At 43.6% G+C, this 19626-nt stretch overlaps 1 protein-coding gene across 3 annotated transcripts in view; it reads left to right on the plus strand.

The window, feature by feature from the left end:
* DNAH1 (dynein axonemal heavy chain 1) overlaps window positions 1-19626 on the plus strand; it is a 72107-nt gene that overhangs the window by 17714 nt on the left and 34767 nt on the right. For 2 of the 3 annotated variants that reach the window (XM_027886193.1, XM_027886195.1), the window contains exons 14-30: window positions 817-1042; window positions 1669-1788; window positions 2578-2660; window positions 4098-4239; window positions 5394-5549; window positions 6485-6683; window positions 8505-8758; window positions 9664-9876; window positions 11536-11700; window positions 12398-12519; window positions 13082-13187; window positions 14294-14473; window positions 15340-15480; window positions 15914-16077; window positions 16532-16645; window positions 17249-17437; window positions 18490-18595. In XM_027886193.1, coding sequence (XP_027741994.1) covers window positions 817-1042; window positions 1669-1788; window positions 2578-2660; window positions 4098-4239; window positions 5394-5549; window positions 6485-6683; window positions 8505-8758; window positions 9664-9876; window positions 11536-11700; window positions 12398-12519; window positions 13082-13187; window positions 14294-14473; window positions 15340-15480; window positions 15914-16077; window positions 16532-16645; window positions 17249-17437; window positions 18490-18595 — 2680 coding nt within the window. The remainder of the gene's footprint in view (window positions 1-816; window positions 1043-1668; window positions 1789-2577; window positions 2661-4097; window positions 4240-5393; window positions 5550-6484; window positions 6684-8504; window positions 8759-9663; window positions 9877-11535; window positions 11701-12397; window positions 12520-13081; window positions 13188-14293; window positions 14474-15339; window positions 15481-15913; window positions 16078-16531; window positions 16646-17248; window positions 17438-18489; window positions 18596-19626) is intronic. The other variant, XM_027886196.1, reaches the window with a different exon arrangement.

Consider the following 19626-nt stretch of genomic DNA (forward strand, 5'->3'; position numbering starts at 1 on the left):
TGACAGCAGTCACATTCCTGTCATGTTTGTCAGTGTAATTGGAGATATTAATGGCCCTAAAAATGAATCATCCTGTTTGAGAATCCAGTTAGCATACTTGACCCTGACCTCCTTCATATAGTGTCTATCCAGGCTGATAGCGTTCTGTAGACAATAATGTTTTCTTTTGTTTCAACCCATTGTTTTCACTGCCAAAACTCTTTGCACCTATGATGTCCTTTAGCCTCTGTTACTTTAAAGGACTTCAATTTGGGTGTCACATTTTCTCTGAACAGTGGGAATGAAGCTCTTTTTCTGTTTTGTTATTCCGGCTTAATCAGTTTACAGATCCCATCTGACAAATTTCTGTCTCTTCCCAGAACACACTGAAGTGCCTACCCTCCCCTGAGGTGCTTCCTGATCTTACCCTGTTTACACCAGTGCTTTTATTTTGTCTCTCCCTCTCTTCTTGCCCTACTTGCTCTTTCATCTCTTTCTTTTCCTCCCTTTCTGCAGCTAAAATATTTTGTGCTCTTATTCCATTCCACAACTATTGTGCTCTAGAACTCATTGTAGATTTGAGTCTGTCCCTTCCCTTGCTCCCCAGTAATGTTCCTCAGAAGACATTGGCACCCTCTCACTCTATGCTTTCAGAAATTTGTAAAAATTCAAGTAGATGCATGTTTTAATAACAATAAATGTATGCCTTATTAATTTAATACCTTGATTCCTTTGTGTGGACACATCTGGACATCCTACAAGCAGCCTGGATGCTCAAATGTTTTTAAGGTCTACATTACCATTTTTTGGTTGTTGTTGTTTTTTTTTTTTTTATAGAGACTACGAAGAACAATTTCCACCTGCTCAGGAGGTGATGAAAATAGTAAGCAAATACTTGGCTGAAAAGGAGAACCTGGACAATGTTCTCCCTAGTTCTGTTATCATTGGTCCCTTCCATGTCAGGATAGAATATATTAGGCAAAATCTGTCTGGAAAATACAAAGCGCTTGCCACTTCCATGTTGGACATGATGGCTAAAAACCTCCATGTGCAGGTGCAGAATGTAAGTTACCTGGTTCAGTAGATTATCTATCTGTGTCTTGTCTTGTCCTTCTTTTGAAGTTTCTGTGTTGTTGTGAAATAGACAAAAGACAGCACCTAAGGCCACATTAATGAGGATATTTTAAAGATCACATTGAAGTGATTATTTAACATTAAAACTAGAGGGGAGATATGCATACTCAGCCAAATCAAGTATTAAATATATTTAATAGATTACGTGCCTGAAACCTGTAGCTCTTGAGATGAAATTCTTCAAGACCTTGCCATCTTATAAAATGTGTTGATGGATTAAAAAGTTCTGTCTAGTAGACAACTGGAAAGTCCTTCTGCTTGCTCTGAGGATAACTGCAATATAGGCAGTTGCATCTGCCATCCAGTTGTCTAAATCTGTTATTGTCATCATTTCCACTCATACCTGCAGTTCCTCTTTTTTTGGCAGTTTCATTCCATTTGAGCTCAAATGAGATGGATGGAGAAAGACTGTGAGAAAGACAGAACAGGGCTATGTACTCATCGCTTAGACCACCTGGAGTATGGGAAGTGGGTGGGTCATGGCAGGTTTTCCAGTTTGTTTATTAGCAATTAGTGACTTTTTGGTGGTCTTTTCTCTGCTGTGTCGTCCTGCAGATCTGTAACGCATATGAAGCCGTCAGCAGCAAAATTCATGTGAAACCAAAGACTATCGAAGAGCTGACGGAGCTGCGTGATTGGATGAAGGGAGTCCCCGAGCAGCTGGCTGTGCAGGAGGTAGGACAGGCTCTCATTTGGACATGGACACCAAGGGAAGTGAGGGGGGAGTTTGTCATTGCAATGTGTGGCATCTCAGAAGCAGAACTCCAGTTTTTTAATTTTTTTTTCTTTGCGTGTAATGCCACAAGATTCTTGGCTTTGTATTGTTATAATTCTTAAGATTTGTATTTTTAAATACACATATCAGGTATTTAAATATCTTTGCAAAACAAAATAGCAGTTAAAAACCTTGCCTAAAATACTTATGTATGCATTTTGCTGCCCTCATGATCCCTTCTGCATTTGTGTATTGAATAGCTGTCGTCTAAAAATGAATGCTGTTTTCAAGAAAATCTTTCTGTTACCCAATGTTTATATTGCTGTTAATATATTTCTTCTAATGGGACATTCTAGTACTGAGTTATTTTAAAGTTATTTGAAGTGTAGGTCTTTTCCCAGCTGAACAAATGGGGAACAAAGGCATCAAGCTGTAAGCTGACTTGTCTATGCCAAGGAGAGAACCTGGAGGATAACCCGAAACACTCAATTTCTGTCCAGCACTTTATCCACTAAGTCACACTTCTTTTCATTCACATAGAACAGAGGGTGATGATGGTGTGATCATTCACAGAACAAGGGGTTTAAATCCATTCCCACTGTTCACATAGCACAGAAGCAGCCCACATTAAGCTTGTGTGACTAATGCTCTTCAAAGGCACCTCGTGAAAATGAGGTGCACACCAGAGAGTTGGAATCAGCATGGTCTAAAGGTGTATACTTTTTGTCTCTTTCTCTCACCCTGTGCAGCAACTGATTCATGAAGTCATGGAAGATTACAAGGTCATGGAGGAATTCCTTTACAATCTCACTGAAGAAGATTTCAGTGACAAGTGAGCACAAGGCATTTCTCCCACTGTCGAAGTGGGACTCTTTACAGCAATTACCATTCTCAGTGCTTTAGGGGCCGTGTGTCTATCAAGGGCTCCTGCAGAACTTTTAAGTGTCTCTCAGGCTATATGAGCATTGAACTCTTGAAATGAAGTTCATAGGCAAAAAGTGTGAGTTCATGCTGCCTTCTGGCCTGGGGCAAGGCAAACCGGTAGCTATTAACCTGTTTAGCATAGGAAAGCCCCTTTCTCTTGGTGGTTTTTTTGGAGGATTTTTGTGAGACATTTGCGAGGTCTCAAGGTGCACAGTTTAGTCTGTGTCTGAAACTAAATGAGCACTTCCAAGATAGGAACACTCCCATAGTTTTCTTAGGAGTAGGAAGGAACCTGTGCCCTTATTATTACTGCACTTCTCCGTGCAGTCTCTGCTTTGTTTTATTACTCAGATTGGGTCTTGACTGTGTCCCAGTAGCAGAGTCAGCTCTCAAACACAGCCACGAGACTTCTAAAGTCTGTTCAGACCTGGAAGTACTTCTCATATGACATACACTTGGTCCAGAGTGTCTACAACCTGAGTGAGTCTTTGCAGAGTGCTCCTGAAACTAGAAACATGGGGTGCATAGGGCAAAAACCCCACAGAAGCTGCAGGAAGGCAGCTCAGATCTAGGACTGCTTGGCACAGGTGTGGCTGTGTGCCCTCTGGCCAGGCCTGGCACAGGCAGGACTAGTAGGAGATGGCTGATGCCCAGGTTCTGGGAGGGGTGTGACCCTGAGTGCAGTGCTGCAAAACTTGCACCTGGCGTTGCACAGAGGCTGAGGAATCCAAGCGGAGTCAGTGATGGGTGTGCTGAGGCTGAGCAAAGCCTGCTGTGGCTAAGCAGCCACTTTGTGCAGCCTTTCCTGGATCTACAACGCTCTCCCCAGGGCACTCTGCAAAAGCCTTGCTATCCAGGGCTTCCCTGTATCTGGGTTACCCTGGCCCCTCACCGCCCTGCTTAACAGGAGACTGGCTTTTTCAGTAGCCCTGAAAAGCCATAAGCCAAGACTCTGACCCCATTTTCTTCAGTTCCTTGTGAAAACATTCAAAGACAGGCATTCCCTCTGGATGCCAACTGTTATTTTGCTGTCTCCTAGCTTTTCAGCAATGTAGTGGATTTGTTCCTTTTAAAAAGGCCCTCCACTTCTCCCCAGCCCTCTCCAGCTGAATAGCCTAGTCACAAGGACTGCATATCAACAAGACAAGCTGGGAAAAAATGTTTTGTTGAAAACACATGTGTTTCTGTTGTTGTTAAGCTTCCTTGTTTGGTGGGATTTGGCTTTCTCATTCTGTTATTTTCAGCATTTCAAACATATGCTCAAAAAGCTTTTCTCTCTCTCTTTCTCCTCTTTTTTCTTTTTTTTTCCCTTTTCTGTTTCTTTTCTTATGTTGTGTGAGTTCAGGTGGGCTGCAAGTTTCTGGCCACTGAAAATGTCTATGGAAACAGAGGCCATTCGGCTGCAGCATGTGGAGGACGAAGAGAAATTTCGCAAAGCGCAGATCCAGGATCAGAATTCATTTCAAGGCAAACTGGATGAAATGCAGGTATTAAGCCCCTGACACGAACTGTCTGTAAAAGGGGGCCTTGAAATTCTTGTGGGAAACTTTCAGATGAGTTTTTTGTCAGGTAAGTTTTTAGGTCAATGTACTGTTGGACAAAAAATTATCACACCCTCCCTTGGTTTTGTGTTGGTTTTTGTTTTTTTTTTTTTTTTTTCCTGTGGTAGGCTTTTGATTAAGAGTTTCATTTTTGTGTGAAAGACAATAATCTGCAGAAATACTAATTTTTCAGTGGGAAGGTGCTCATCGAGATACAGTGTTCCAATTCTTGGTGCTCGGGCAACACATGCACCTTCTTTTTCCTACCTGTGGACTCAGTTTCCTGCAGAGCATCTCCTACAGTGCGCTGCCATCAAGGGGGGAAATCCAGCATTCAGCCATGGAACTCATCTTGTGGGAAAAAAACCTGAAATAATTGCAGAGTTTTGGAGCTGAGATGTCTCTGGTGTCTCTTGAACAGTCTGAATTTTATTTTTACACCATAAAGTCTTAAATACAGAAAAAAAAAAGAAAAAAAAGCCATCTTAGAAAGACTATAATCACTGAGGTAGAATAGCTTGGAAATAAATTCCCATAATGATAATACCCCAACAATTGATTAAAAAAACAAACAAACAAAATTCAAAGAGGTAAAAAACCAAACCCACACAAAATGCTAAAGCAAAATCTAAACCAAATAAACAAACCCAACCCACCAAAAATACCAGAAAAATTATTAGAGATGTTCTAGACATGTGCTGTCAAACAATTCTTGGATAAAAACTGAGTGACCAGTAGAGCTATCATTTATTTGCACTTTACCGATTCTGATGACACATAGCTAATGACAGTATAAATTCAATATCAAGAAATTTGGCCACAAACTTATTGCTCCTGTTCCTTGGGGACCATCTGTTGTCACAAAGACGAAAAGCAGCTGGTCATCAGATTTGCACTTTCATCCACCTGAGCAGTGGTTATTGCTTCTCCTCACCACTTTCATCATGGTCTAAACAGAATTGGAATTGGTTTGGTGGAGGTGAAATTTTGAGCATAAAAATCTTGCCCTTGTAATGTAACAGAGACACGAGGAAGCTGAGTTCGCTAGAGGCAGTACCCAGCTTCAGAGCCCCATCTTATGCCTGCCTTTTCTCTTCCAGCTGACTGTAGGTGGATTTTCCATCCAGTCAGATGTTAACCAAGCTCATGAGTTTGCTGAATACGCAAGGGATGTCCGGAAGCAGCTGAAGGAGCTTCAGGATTTGGCAGTTCTGTACAACAACAGGGAAAGACTCTTTGGCATCAAAGTTACCGATGTAAGTGTCAGGTCCTGTACCTGCAGGGCTCTAGTCTTTGTTGGCATTTCTAGGTGGTAGGTAAAGCAAATAATGGGATGTACTTCCTCAGGAAGGGATCCTTCATGCTGTTTTTATTTATCTGGTGACCATCTCCTCAGTCCTGTAGAATGGCCACTCTGTGCTGCAGAACATGGAAGGCTGCTCATGGCCTGATATTGCCACTTCTTCAGTGCCCACACTGAGATCTGAGGGATGGTGATGAGGAGGAATTGGTCGGGGAAGGTCTTGAAGCAGCAGTGAAGATGCATCCATTTCTGTGAGGCTGTTGCTGCAGGTCTCTGGGTGCGAATGCGAGTGGTTGCACGGTGGGTGCTGGCAGCTGGCTGGGCTTGGAGCGTGGTGTTCTCCTAAGGCAACAGTTTATATAGTTGCAAACACTCATTTTGCTTGTAGCTGCTCAGCTGCCAATGAGTCACTGTCATCCACATCCAGCCTAGTCTGGCTGCAGACCAGGAGTTCACGTGATCTTTTCCTACCCCTCAGTCTGTCATTACTTCTCCTTCACTTCAAGGAGACAAGTTTGGATATGGTTGTGCAGTGTGTGCTTTCATTGACTGTGTGTGGCCTGCCCATCAAAAGCTCTTCACTCTGCAGGAGAGTATTTGTAGATGCAAGTGGAGGGAATGCTTTCCATGCCACATACATGGTGCAGGCACAGCTCCACTGGATGCATTTTGTCCTGAATTGTCAAGCCCAGCTCTGCTGGTTGCTCTCCCTTGGAATATGTATTGTTGTCCCAGGAGAAAGGTAGTCTGATATATCCTCTTGAAGTACAGGTTTTCTCATTGCTGGCTTCAGATTCAAAAAAGAGTTGGGCCTTTTTTGACAAATAGTCTGTTGTCTAGAGGTGAATATACTTGTTGCTTATGCCTGTTCTTTCTCTCTTTCCAAAGTATGCTGTGGTGTCCAAGATGACTAAGGAATTCCAGCCATACTACGATCTCTGGACTACAGTGTCAGACTGGATGAATTGGAACGAGAGCTGGATGAATGATTCTCTCGATAAAATTGAGTCTGAGGAGCTAGAAAAGAATGTCAATGACTCTCTTAAGACAATGCAGAGATGCGTGAAGCAGTTCAAAGATTCACCAGGTAGATACACAGTCTGGGGAAAGGAAGTTGGTGCATATCAGCATTTTGAGGTGAGGCATGTTGTGGAGTGCTCTGAACAGGGATTGTCAGTGTGTCACATGTGTGTGTTAGAGACAGATGAGAAAATGATGCTAGCAAAGTTATTTTCCACTTTTTTTTTTTTTTACCTGAAATAGTGATGATTCACATCTAGATACTAGTTAGCTGCTTGAAGTATCAGTTTGGCATGGAAACTACCAGGCTGCAAATCCCTTTTATACCTAATTCCCAAGACGGTACTGAAATAAAAGCCACCCTCTGATGTTGCAGTTAGTATTTACTCATATGTATAAAGTGAAGTAATCCTGGCTAGTCACAGAGAATTACTATATAGCCCACTGGCTAGACGTGTGTTTAAGCCCTTATGCAAGTCAGGCAGCAAGGGAACTTAAATCTGGGTCTTCCAGGTGCTGTTTTCTTGGCCAATCCTAATTTCTCTATTGGCCAATGAATTTAATGGAATGCCAGAAGAGGTCTTGATTTTGTTATGAATAAAATGAAATTGCAAAATCTGGAAATGATCTGTGCAGTATAATAACAGTTTTCCTTCTTGCCTGAATGTGTATGAGCTTTAGATGATTGCACACAGCCCTTGAAATTCACGTCTTTTAACCTTTCTCCTAATAAAGCTGGAATTGAGACTTTAGTTGTAGCTTAACATCCCATTCCCTGATTCTCAGAGATGTGTTGGTCATTCTTTAGAGCTGATTCTAAAAATCTCCTGCCAGATGGCTTAGATTGAAATATATTTTGCTGTGGGTGATTTTTGATTCATCCTTTTTAACTTGAACTTGCTCTTAAACAATGCCATGAATCAGCCCCAATGGAGGAGGTGATGAGTGGATGCGTGAGTAACTATGAATCATTATGATAAACAGAAATACTAAGAATACCTGCTCGTATTCATTGCAATATTCCCTGGCACCTGGAAATATATATGTTTTGTCCTTGAATCTGCCTTATCTTTGCATACACCCATCAGGGAGTGTGAGGCGGTCACATCCTTGCTGTGAGAGTGCAGTGTAGCCACTCAGGGTTCAGTCAAAGGAAGCACATGCTGTAGCCACATTTTGAAAAGGAAGCAAGTCCTGTGTTCTTTGCCTACCCATTGCTTTACTCACAGTAGCACAAGCAGGATACGAACACTGAAGAGTTTTCCAGGATGTTCCCAAGGAGAAAAGCCCATTCCTTCACTTTGTCCTTTCTATGAGGCAGAAGTGCATTTGTCTCTAACATGGCTATAGGCTGGCAGGGCATCTCCTGCATGCTTTTCATTTCCAGAGCTGGCTGGGATCCCAGCCTACCTCTAGCTCCTAGGTATAGTGCCCATCTTCTATTGAGGGTGGCCTGAGCTGGGGTGTGAGACAGCTTACAATGTAACCTTGTTAAGAAGTGAGTATCTTGGAATGATGACCAGAGCTTCTAAAATATCTACTGGCAGATGAGGCTTCATCATGCTTGAGCCAATATCAAGGAGTTAAATTTGCTTACTTCTTGTCCTCTGATGAGCTCAAGCCTATAGCACACTTCTGCTTAGCATGAGCTTGCCAGTAACAGGCTTTTGGGTAATAGGCAGATCTGCTTCTGGGACTGGGGTTGAATCCTGCCTTAGTGGCCTTTTAGAGAGATCCTTCATATCCTCATTACTGCAACCTGCATTTTCCAGTGCTCTCTTCTGCTGCTTACCTGCACATCAGGCTTTAGACAACTTCTAGAAATTCCTTAAGGCAACTTCTTCGCCCAGTGTTTTTGCTGATGTTGTTCTGTTTTTCCCCCTGAAAGACTGCCAGAGTGTCGCAATGACCTTTCGAGACAAGATTGAAGAATTCAAACAATACGTCCCCTTAATTCAAGGGCTGCGCAATCCTGGTATGAGAGAGCGGCACTGGGAGATGCTGTCGAACAAAATTAGCCCCGATGTCAAGCTGGAACCCACTCTGACTCTTGGTCACTGCTTGGAGCTGAACCTGCAGGACCACATTGAGAGCATTCTCAAAGTGGCCGAGACAGCCAGCAAGGAATATGCCATTGAAAATGTGAGCACAGAGGGCTTGCTGTATCTCTGGTTGCTTCTCAAATGTGCTTCTGCTGAGCAGGCAGTCATTGCCTCGGGTGGTGTTCCTGTTGTCCCAGAGGCACATTCTGCAGCACAAGTCGAGAGGCTGCTGCCCTTACAGAGGGAAGCAATGGCTGCACAACTGAGTTCTCACACTAGATGAACATATTACACCTTGTGTAGAATTTCAGTTGTAGCATAACAGCACTGCCTGATGGTTATGCTGATCCACTGCTTGGGTCTCACTCCTCACTTTGGGATTAGTGACTGGTTATGTTAAAATAAATTGACTGTCTGCATTCTGCCATTCAAATGTTATGTCAAGGGGATTAGCTAGGACTGGAAACAGAGATGGCCAATCCTTTAAACCAGTAAACCAGTGCAGGGCAAACCTGCTGGCTCTGGAGATTCATAAGTTAGCTAGCCTGAAAGACTATCAGTTTACCAGTTCATACAATCTAAGATGGTCTTGATTAAAAGTCATGACCTTGTGGCAGCTCTTGTTCCCTGAAACCTCAGGTGAGTTCCTAATGGATGTTTCCCCCTTTGACAAAGCCATCATTAACCATAGTCATTAACAGGCCCTTTGCTGGCATCCTCTGTGCATCTCGTAGCATAAATGGGCCTGAAGGTGAAATTGCCATTTTTTTCCCCTCAGGGTGTTCCTTTCAGCACAAGTGTTGAGGTGTTGACTCTATGGGCAAAGCAGAGGAAATGTGCTGTTGCTGAGTGTGTCGTGCATTAAATACACAGCTGCACTTTCCAATGGAATCCAGGAGTGAAAACCTGTCATTTCCTAGAAAAGGGCATTAAGAGAGTTGTGGAAGCTGGGATAACCATTGCAGGTTGTGTCTGAAAATTAAATTCATTGTCCCTCTGTTTCAGTCACTCAACAAGATAGAGAGTGAATGGAAATCAGTTGCATTTGCTGTGATACCTTACAAAGAAACAAAAACCTATATTCTGAAAAGCACCGATGACATTTCTCAGCTCCTGGATGATCATATTGTCCTGGTTCAGAGCATGTCCTTCTCACCCTTCAAGAAACCTTTTGAGGAAAGGATGAATGAATGGGAAAATAAGCTGAAGATGACACAGGTATTGGTTTCTTACCCATACACGTGTGATGAAGGGAGGCAGCTGGGCTGTGCTGCCATGCTGGGACATGGACACTGTGCAGTTGCTGCTAGGGAGCTGGAAGGACAGCTGTTGAGAGACTATCAGTCCTTAGGGAGGAATAGGGCCTTTCAAAGCCCTCTGACTCTAGCAAATAATGCAGCTCTTTTGCTGCCTATTGCAATATGTTTTGGTGGGGCCAGAACTCTCCCATTGCTGTAAACAGTCTTACTGGTTTCTCTAATCATACTATACTAATGGACCTCACAGATTCTTACAAACCCTGTGAAATCCATACTATCATTCACATCTCTGTGTAGGAAAGCACATGAAAGACTACTTTTAAGCAGGATCTGGCAGACTGTGGCAGCGCTTGTTCCTCAAACCAGCAGCACCCAGCAGGACTCTGACAGCAAGATAGCACTGATGCAGGAGAAAAGTTCCAGTACAAGTGTCTGGCTGGAGAACTCTGTGTAAATGCTTGTGTTTGATGCACAGCTGTATTGCTGTCTATTACTCATATCTACCTTATTCTGTCAGTTGGTGCTTACCATCTGGGTGTGCCTGGGCCACTGCTGGAGTGCCTCATGAGGATACACGCTACTCCAAGCCCCATGGCAGTAGGTGACATGGGGAAATTCAGTTTCTTACTATGTGGTTTCAGCAGTGATGGTGTACAGGTTTTCACACTGCCTTTCCTACCCCTTCTTTGGATTGTGCCACTCCTGGCACTGAAGGCCCATGAATCCATTTCTGGGAAGGGGCTTATCAGGGTTAGCTGATGGAGTATGGCAAACATTGTTGTCTGTAGTCCTGGAAAACTCCAACTCTTGCTTGACTACTGCTTGGACTGTGGATAGCACCATGTGTCTAAGGCAGTCTGAAATGGAGTCAGACATTTCAGTTGTTTTGCAGTGTTGGGCAAGTTACCCAGACCATCCAATTTCCTGCAAATGGAGGAGGAGGATATTCTTCAAACCTAATCCTCTTGCTCCTCTGGATACCTGACAAACAGGGTTTCCTGCCTGGTGTTTAGTTTAAATGTTTAGCTTTTCATTCATTCTCTTAATTCAGAGGGTTGTTTGAAGATCTTGTCATGGATTATTCTGTAGGCAAGGCTGGGGCTGAGGTACATCAGGCACGAGAGAGGATATGACAGAATTGCAATCTGGCATCTTTTATTTGTCATTCTTCTTCCCCCCCAAAAAAAACTCTTTAAAAAATAAAATTCTCATCTTACTCTGTGCTCACATTGTACCAGCCTCTGTAGAAAACAGAAATACCAGCCACAGAAATTTGAGCTGGCACTGCAGAGTCCCTCTGAACTTTAGTATTGGCTTGCACATATTTCTAAACTATTCCCATTAAACTAGTGGGTATTGATTCTGATGCCTGATGACAACTGTTAGCAATGGGGATTGCTAGGAAGTTGTTAATTATTTGATAATGAAATTGCAGCTCCTTACCCTGCAGGTAGATTTTAGAATTGTGGAAGGTCTAAGTCCAGCATCACCTCTTTTTTCTTTTTCTTTCTTCCTTGTTTTTTTTTTTTTTAAACCCATTCTGGTACACAGTTTGAATGATTTTGTTGAACAAGTTCATAGCATGGGATCCTGATGTGCTCTTCTTGCTTCCCACTAGGATGTCCTAGAGGAATGGCTGAACTGTCAGCGCTCTTGGCTCTACTTGGAGCCAATCTTTAGCTCAGAGGACATCAAAAGACAGCTCCCAGTGGAAAGCAAGCGCTACCAGACTGTGGATAAGGATTGGAGGAAGGTCATGAAGAAGGCTAATGAAAACCCTGAGGTATGTGCCTTGATGAAAGCCAGTGCAGGTATCCCAAACTCCTTGGAGCTGTGCTCTCAGAAGGACTGTGTCTTTGAGTCATTGTTTTTGTAATGGTGTGGATATGAGCAGTGCTGTATTAACTGTGCAGCCTTGCCCAGGGCATTGTGCTGTGTTTCTTCTCTTGGAACTTGACCTTTGTTCTGGTGTAAGAACAGACAGTGTCCTTCTCTGTAATGCCTTCCACCAAACTCTGCACCCCAGCAGATTCCTCCCCCTCAACACACAGCTCCCCTGCCTCCTACAACTCCTGTAGCCAGCCCTGCTATCGTTGTAAGCCATAAGATAACTCCTTTAATTCCTCCCCAAAATTGACTTTCTGAGTTTTTTAGAGCCATTGTTTTTGTGTCCTGGTAGCAGTGCTCTGCTCCCTTCTGTTCTCCAGTCTCTACTTCCCAGGACTCCATCACCACTTGTATTAATATTACAAGTGTTGGTATTTAGAGGAACCCAGAAATGTACTTGTCATATCCACAAGAGCTGTTTCCCCTCCTTGCCCACAAAGCTTACACCTCTCCAGACCCCTGTGAAAGTGTTTCTGTGCATGAGTCATTTAAATCCTATCAGTAACATCAGTGGGCAACCCAATTATCTTCACTGCCTTATCTCCCACATGCTCAGAATACTGATGCTTCCTCTGTTCTCTATTCTGTTATAGGTGATTTCTTTGTGCCCTGATCCAGTGCTACTAGAGAAGCTGCAAAATGCTAACAAACTCCTCGAACTCGTGCAGAAAGGGCTGAGTGAATATCTGGAGACAAAGAGAGGCGCTTTTCCCAGGTAACCCCAAATTTCAGTGGGCTGGATCACACTGCCTGGTTAAGAAAATGTGAAAGGAGAGGCTCACTCCTCTCTGCCAAGAAAAAGCAAAACCATCTAAGCTTCGGATGTATTCATGAAGCTGCAAAACATAAGCAGGGCTGTGCCTTTCAATGCTGCCACCTGATGGGGAGAAAACGGGGACACACAAATGTGAGTTAAGGGCAGTCTGGTAGCACCACTGCATATCTGTGCCTCATGGTTTGTATAGAAAAGGGGGGGTAAAATGAAAACCTCTGGGTAACTGTATCTCTTATTCCTGAAGGAATGCTTCTATTCTTTGATACTTGTTTAAACCCTCTTTGCTTGGGAATAACTGACTTATGCAGAGGGAGAAGTTTGTCTTTACAGAAAGGGAGATGGCTGGACTGTGGCTGCTCATCTCCTGCGCAAATACAAAGAGACCAGTGAGCAGTCAGAAACAGTGTCTTTAGCAAAGGGCTTGTTCCCCAGCTTGCCAGGACTTAGCCCCTGATACTGCAGTAAAGAGAGCCTCCCCTCGTGCCTCTCCCTGTGCTTGTAGGTTCTACTTCCTTTCGGATGATGAGCTGCTGGAAATACTGTCTCAGACAAAAGACCCCACTGCTGTACAACCTCACCTCCACAAATGCTTCGAGAACATTGCACAGGTAGGCAAAGCAAGCATGCCAGTGGCTTGGCCCACCTTTGGAATGTTGGTGTCATGGGAACTTGGAGGCGTTCTGGGGTCTGGGGCAGTGTTCACATGCCACTGTTTGGAAGTGTGTCTATTGGGAACCTGTAACTGTATGTAGGCATTGCAAGGTGCTGCCTGTCCTGGAGTGGGATTCAATCAGCCTCGCTTTAGACATTTCAAAGCCAGACTTCTGCCCATGAACTGGGCACCCTTAGTTGCCCTTCAGAAAATGGGGGTAAAATAGGCGTCTGCAAAGGGTGACTTGGAAAAATCCACTTAGATACCCATCTCAGGAGGAGAGGACACTCCCTTTGGAGATGTCTGTCCATCCCACCATGGAGGCCAAGAGAAATAGCTCTGACTTAGCTGTCTATTTGCAGGCACCTTGTTAGGATGGAATCCCACTCTTGCTGACAGCCTCAGAAGGGGCAAGGAGTGAGCAAGCCTGAACTGAATTTACTTTCTGCCTTCACCCCTACTTAGGAGCTGGAGTTAACCTGGCTATTTTTCTTCTTTGTTATTCCTAATAGACTTCAGACTCCATAGCTAGTCACAGCTCGCACCACCACAATACTCACACAGTAAAACCAATCTCCTAGTCATTAGTTTGGAAAAATAGAAAGGAAATTGAACTGGAAACCTGGTGCAAAGCCATTGGAATAAATAAGGGGACTTTCAGTGATATGCTGGGGCACCAGAGAAGCTGTTAAAGTTTTACTCTCAAAACCAGGCACTGTGACCTCCAGGGAAATGATTTGAATCTACAGAATTGAACAGGAGTCAAGGGTTTGAATCCTAGACAGGCAATGAGAAATGTTCATCCTACCTATAATTTGATTTGCTTCACTCAAGTTAAACCAGTGATGTGAATCTCTTGTTTTCATACAATCATCTTCCATTATTTGGAGAGGTCGTTTTGCGCGTCTGTCGCACACTTTTTTATCGCCGCTGACAACCGAGTTTGGCACCAGGTTTATAATGAGCACACACTGGTACAGGCTGGCTGTCCCCCAGGGGCAGGAAGGCAGGGATGGAAAGGAAATCCTCCGCTCACATCTCCTGTTGTGCTTCTTCCATTAGCTGAAGTTCCAGGAGGACCTACAGATCACACACATGTACTCTGCTGATGGAGAAGAGGTGAAGCTGTTTACTTCCATCCTTCCCTCTGAAAATGTGGAAGACTGGCTGCTGGAAGTGGAAAAATCTATGAAGGCCAGTGTACGGGACAACATAGAAAAATCAATTGGTGTCTATCCAGAGGTAAGAGTTTTTATCAGACTGGCAGGTAGGTCTCTGATGTCTTGTTTCCAGACTTGCCATGAGAGTCACTAGCGATGGGGCTGATGAACTTGGAATATTCTACAAGAATACTCTGTTCTATTCTACTTTCAAAATACAGGCTTTAATCCAGTTGTGTATTGGTCAAGTACAGAATGTGCAGCTGAGCAAGAAGCTCACAGTCCAGAAGAATGCACACTCTGCACCCTGCACACTCCCTCACAGCCACAGAATGCTTCCCAATAGCATAAAACCAACGCTCTGTGAATCCATATCTGTGTGTCTCTCCAGATGGCTTCCTCTTTATAAGGATCTTCTCCTTCAGCTCTCATGTATTACACAGCGTGTTAGGGGCTGGTGAAAGTAACCAAGGCAGTTCTTGGTTTCCATCAGTGCCTCTTGGCTCTGGTTTCTGTGTAAAAGCTATGCTAGTATAAAGTCTAAATTTCTAATTGGTTAGGTCTAAGGAGGGAGAAAGGTTAAAAAACAAAAAGGGCTCAGATATTTCTGTTATTCAGACTGAAAATTTGAAAGTAGGAAAGTTGGAACAGGCCAGAGGAGGGGAAACATTCTTTTGGGTCTTACAAGTTCCTGCTGTTGGCTACTTGTAACAGGTTACTGCAGGTGGCATAGTGGATAGAAGGTACCTGCTGTACCCAGTGTCTGAAGAAAATTTCTTCACTGCAGCAGGAGGGGAAAAAAGGAAAGCCTCTTACTCAAGAACTCAGTTCTTATTTGTTAATCATGCATCTCAGCAAGGGGACATAGAAATCAGTCAATTGATCAATCAGTCATTGTCTTACCAGCGTTTCCCCCCACTTTTTTCCCCTATTTTTTTCTGTTTTAAGACTCCACGTACTACATGGGTCTTGCAATGGCCTGGCCAAGTGGTCATTGCTGGCTGCCAGATTTTCTGGACAAAGGAAGTGTCTGAAGCTCTGGAAGCTGGAGATTTGTCTGACAGGCTTTACCCACAGCTGAGTACTCAGGTATGAAAATGAATGAAAGGGTGAGATTTTGCCAGATGGAGACTTTTGAATCATCACATCTTTGATAAATTATAAATACAGCCAGGACCATCCTGTGGGGGAAACAGAGACACAGTTTTGCATAGCACAGTTCAAAACAGGTGAAAAAACAGGTTCTTGTCTTTTGAATCATTAGGGTATTTGTCATCACAAACCTCAAATAACATACAGGACTGATAATATGATCATAACCTGAAGACAATAACAAGGTGAAAGGTAACTTCTCCAGTGCCACCCAGGAAGCTGAAGGTGAAGGGAACTGAGGAAAGGCAGAAGTTGCCCTGACACAGCCTATGATCTGAGTTTTAGCATGCCATAAGTTTGACTGCACTGTGTTAGTACAGCTTGGCTTTTTGAATGGATTGCTTCAGAGAACTTTCTTTTCCTTCCCCAGCTGGGTGATTTGGTTGCCCTGGTCCGTGGAAAACTGTCCAGGATGCAGCGAGCAGTGTTGTCAGCTCTTATTGTGATTGAGGTCCACGCCAAGGATGTTGCAGCCAAACTGATTGAGGAGAATGTAACGAGCATGAATGATTTCGAGTGGATCTCCCAGCTCAGGTTAGAGAGCATTGCTATTGAACCTCACCTGGCCTCCCTGGCCAGCTGTGTCCATGGTAAATGGGAACAGAAGTTTGCACTATCTGTAAGCAGTAGTCCTGAGTTACCTCTTACATGAGGGGTGGGGTTAAAGTCTGCTAAGGATGCTAGTTCCAAGGCATCTGAGATAGACCTAGTTTTGATGGCATTCACTTTGGCAGTGTAGACTAACCCATACCATGATGTTTCACTGTGAGGAGACATCCTCCTGCCCGAGGAGTGCAGTGCTGGATCTCAGGTCCTATGAGAACTCCTGTCCACCCTGTTGGACAGGAGTTACCTTATCCCTTCTTCTCTCAAGAGGGAAATCCCTTGAAGTGCAGGTCTCCATCCCTGCAGGCTGTACTCTCATGAGCTGCTGTTTTGTCTGCCAGCCAGTGTTTATCTTTCTGCTGTCATGTTCACTCATCGTTAGGTACTACTGGACAAGGGACGACCTGTACATCAGAGCAGTCAATGCTGAATTTATCTATGGTTATGAGTATCTGGGGAACACTGGACGTCTGGTTATCACACCCCTCACTGACAGGTAAGGAGGTTGTTTTCTGGGTAATGTGCATCTTTTTTCTCTTTTTTTTTTTTTTTCTTCTGAATGAATAGAATTAAACCAAGGATCTGACCAAGCAGGTCCTACTGCCTAATGTGTGTAAATAGAAACCATTTGTACAGTAAAGTACTACCTGAGATGAGGGCATAGGAACACCCTGGCATTGGTAATTACTGTATTCCTAGTGATCAGTGCTCAGGCTAATTGCTTTCACTCTCCTAATTCTTAATGTAGTGCTCCAACTCATATAAAATGCCCACCTGATAGCTAAGGAGCTCTTCTAGAAGCCAGCAGATAGCATCTAGTACTCTAGGATATGCAGCAGAAATAATAGTTTTACCTTTTTGTAGCTGTCCTTTTCTGCAGAGTGAATTTGTAGCCAGTGGCAGAAGGATTTATCCATGCAGGCCCCCATGAATACTAATCAAGGCCACATAGCTCGCTCCTTTGCAGAATGCTGCATATCAAAGCAGTTTTGCAGAATAATGAATGACAGGTTCCTCCTTGTCTCCAGCTGGAGACTCCCTTACTGAAATCAGTAGTACAAATGCTTTTTTTCATCATGTGGTCTCTTCTTTGTCATAGGTGTTACCTGACACTTACAGGAGCTTTGCACCTGAAATTTGGAGGAGCACCTGCAGGACCGGCAGGAACAGGCAAAACAGAAACAACGAAAGACCTGGGCAAAGCATTAGCAATTCAAACTGTAGTGTTCAACTGCTCTGACCAACTCGACTTTATGGCAATGGGAAAGTTTTTTAAGGGATTAGCCAGGTACAGTGAAATGCTGCATGTCATTATTGAGGAGTGGGTAGGATCCAGGAATGCTGGCCACTGGGAATTGGTAGGTATTTTTCGCAGCAGCCCAAAAGAATAAGCAAAGCCATAGTAAGGGGGTTAATGAGTTCCAGAATAACCAAGGTTACAAAATTGCAACCAGAAAGGAGGGACAGCTGATCCAATTAAAAAAAAAAAAAAAAAAGATAAAAGGAGATCCTGTTCATTTAAGGCAAAATTAAAATGCTTTGCACTAATCCACAATGCACTAATCCACCTGTGCAAATGTTTGCAGCTTTGGCCTTTATTTTAATATCATACTTGTTGAACTGAGATTCAGCCCACAAGCTGCTTAATCTTAAGAAGAAGAGAATCTGCTGAGAATATTCGAAATTGAGCAGCCAAGAGAGACTGCTCTAAGCCCTGAGGGATCCTCTCAGAGAGGCTTCTCTCTTCTCTGTGTTTCAAACAGAGCTGGTCCAATTAGTCTGTTGCACACTGGTGAATCTGAATTAGTTACTCCAACAAAAGCGATACTCTTTTCTCAGATGTTTTCTTTGTAAGGAATTTAACTTCTTTCTTAAGCCATGCCTTGTGGGAAGATCACCTTCCTCATTTGCATGCTTCCATCTGTATACATAGTCTTCCAAATTCTAAAAGATGGACTTAAGAGTTGTCTCAATTTTATCTGCTACATTTACAACTCAGGTACAAACCAGGAATTCAACATGACACCTCTTTAAAGCTCAGATCTGTAACATGCAGAATTTGTCCCAGGCTGTCGGATCAGATATTGCCATGGTCATTCATCACATGGCCTGGGATGCAAAGCCAGGGTGAGGGGCTACAGCCCCTTCCACTGTCCCAGGACACTGTGGCTGTGTCATTACCTACCATGGGGCATTAGGGGCTTTTTGGGTTCACTTCTAGTCTCTGTTTTGCCTGCCCAGTGTGTGGATTTGTAATTTCTAGATCTAGCTGAACTTTTGACTGCAAGTTTGCTCCTGTGGGATGTTCCTGACTCCCTTCATCTTTCATTCCCTGCCCAGCTCTGGTGCGTGGGCTTGCTTCGATGAGTTCAACCGCATCGACATCGAGGTGCTCTCTGTGGTGGCCCAGCAGATCACAACCATCCAGAAAGCACAACAGCAGAGGGTATGTAAGGAACATGTGGATGCAAAGGCATAAAAAAAATAATCTCCACTTGAGCTAGTTCAGGCAAGTCCTCGTCCCTGCACACACCTTCCTGGAGCACTGCTTCACTTCACTGCTCAGAGGTGACTTGGACAGACATCCTTGTATCAAAAGACATCCATATATCAAAAGCTTGGAGAGCTTTGAACAATGTCCTGGCTGTGGCACTTCACATCAGACCATTACATAGTCAGCATGCTGCAGGGTGGGGTTTGTAACCCAAGTGTGTGCTGTCACAGTTGCCCACACTCTCATGGGCTGAAGTAAATCTCAGCTTGAGCTGCAGTGCCAGCAGACTTTGGTGTGGGAGACACTCTCATGCAGATCCACTGAGCTGATAAAAATCAGAGCTGTGATAAAGGCAGCCAGTGTTCTGCCATGAGTTGCTCAGCACCCAATTTGTCTACATGTGTTATCCAAGCTTTGGTGGATTCACAAAACCCAGTATGTGCAAAAAAATGCATATTTGTGTGCACACAGAGTTGCATTGGAAAGTGAATTTTTGGTTTTAATGGAGACTCAGCTGTCAGCCAGTCTCTGCTTTGTTCTCTGGAGGCTCAGAAGGGTTAAGACCTGAATCTCCTTGACTTTGGCTTGGAATTAGAAACTTGCTCTCTGTAAATTCTTCTGCATTATTTTATCCTCCAACTGAAATTACTACCTACACAGCTTTAAAAAGGATTTAGGTTTCTCTTTGCCCTTTTTGCCATGAATTAATTCAGGTCTGATCTCTACTGAGAAATAAATGGGAAGATGTTTGTTTACAGCTGGAAGGGTAGGAGTCTGTTCAAGAGTCAAAAAAAATTTATCCTATCAGTAAATCTTCCATGAGCCCGGTTTCTTATACAGGGAAAAATATTGCTGGTAATACTGGATTCCTGCAGTGGGACCAGATTGAGTCACTACATTTGTGGGCAGCAGTGTGTGTATGTGCTTGATAATTTAACTACTAAAAGCCATTGTCCTCTTTGTGGAAGATTCTGCTACATTAT

This window comes from Empidonax traillii, unplaced genomic scaffold (genome assembly GCF_003031625.1).
Source record: "Empidonax traillii isolate 1590-97213 ecotype Southwest subspecies unplaced genomic scaffold, ASM303162v1 scaffold182:size1009393, whole genome shotgun sequence".
NCBI classification, from domain to species: domain Eukaryota; kingdom Metazoa; phylum Chordata; class Aves; order Passeriformes; family Tyrannidae; genus Empidonax; species Empidonax traillii.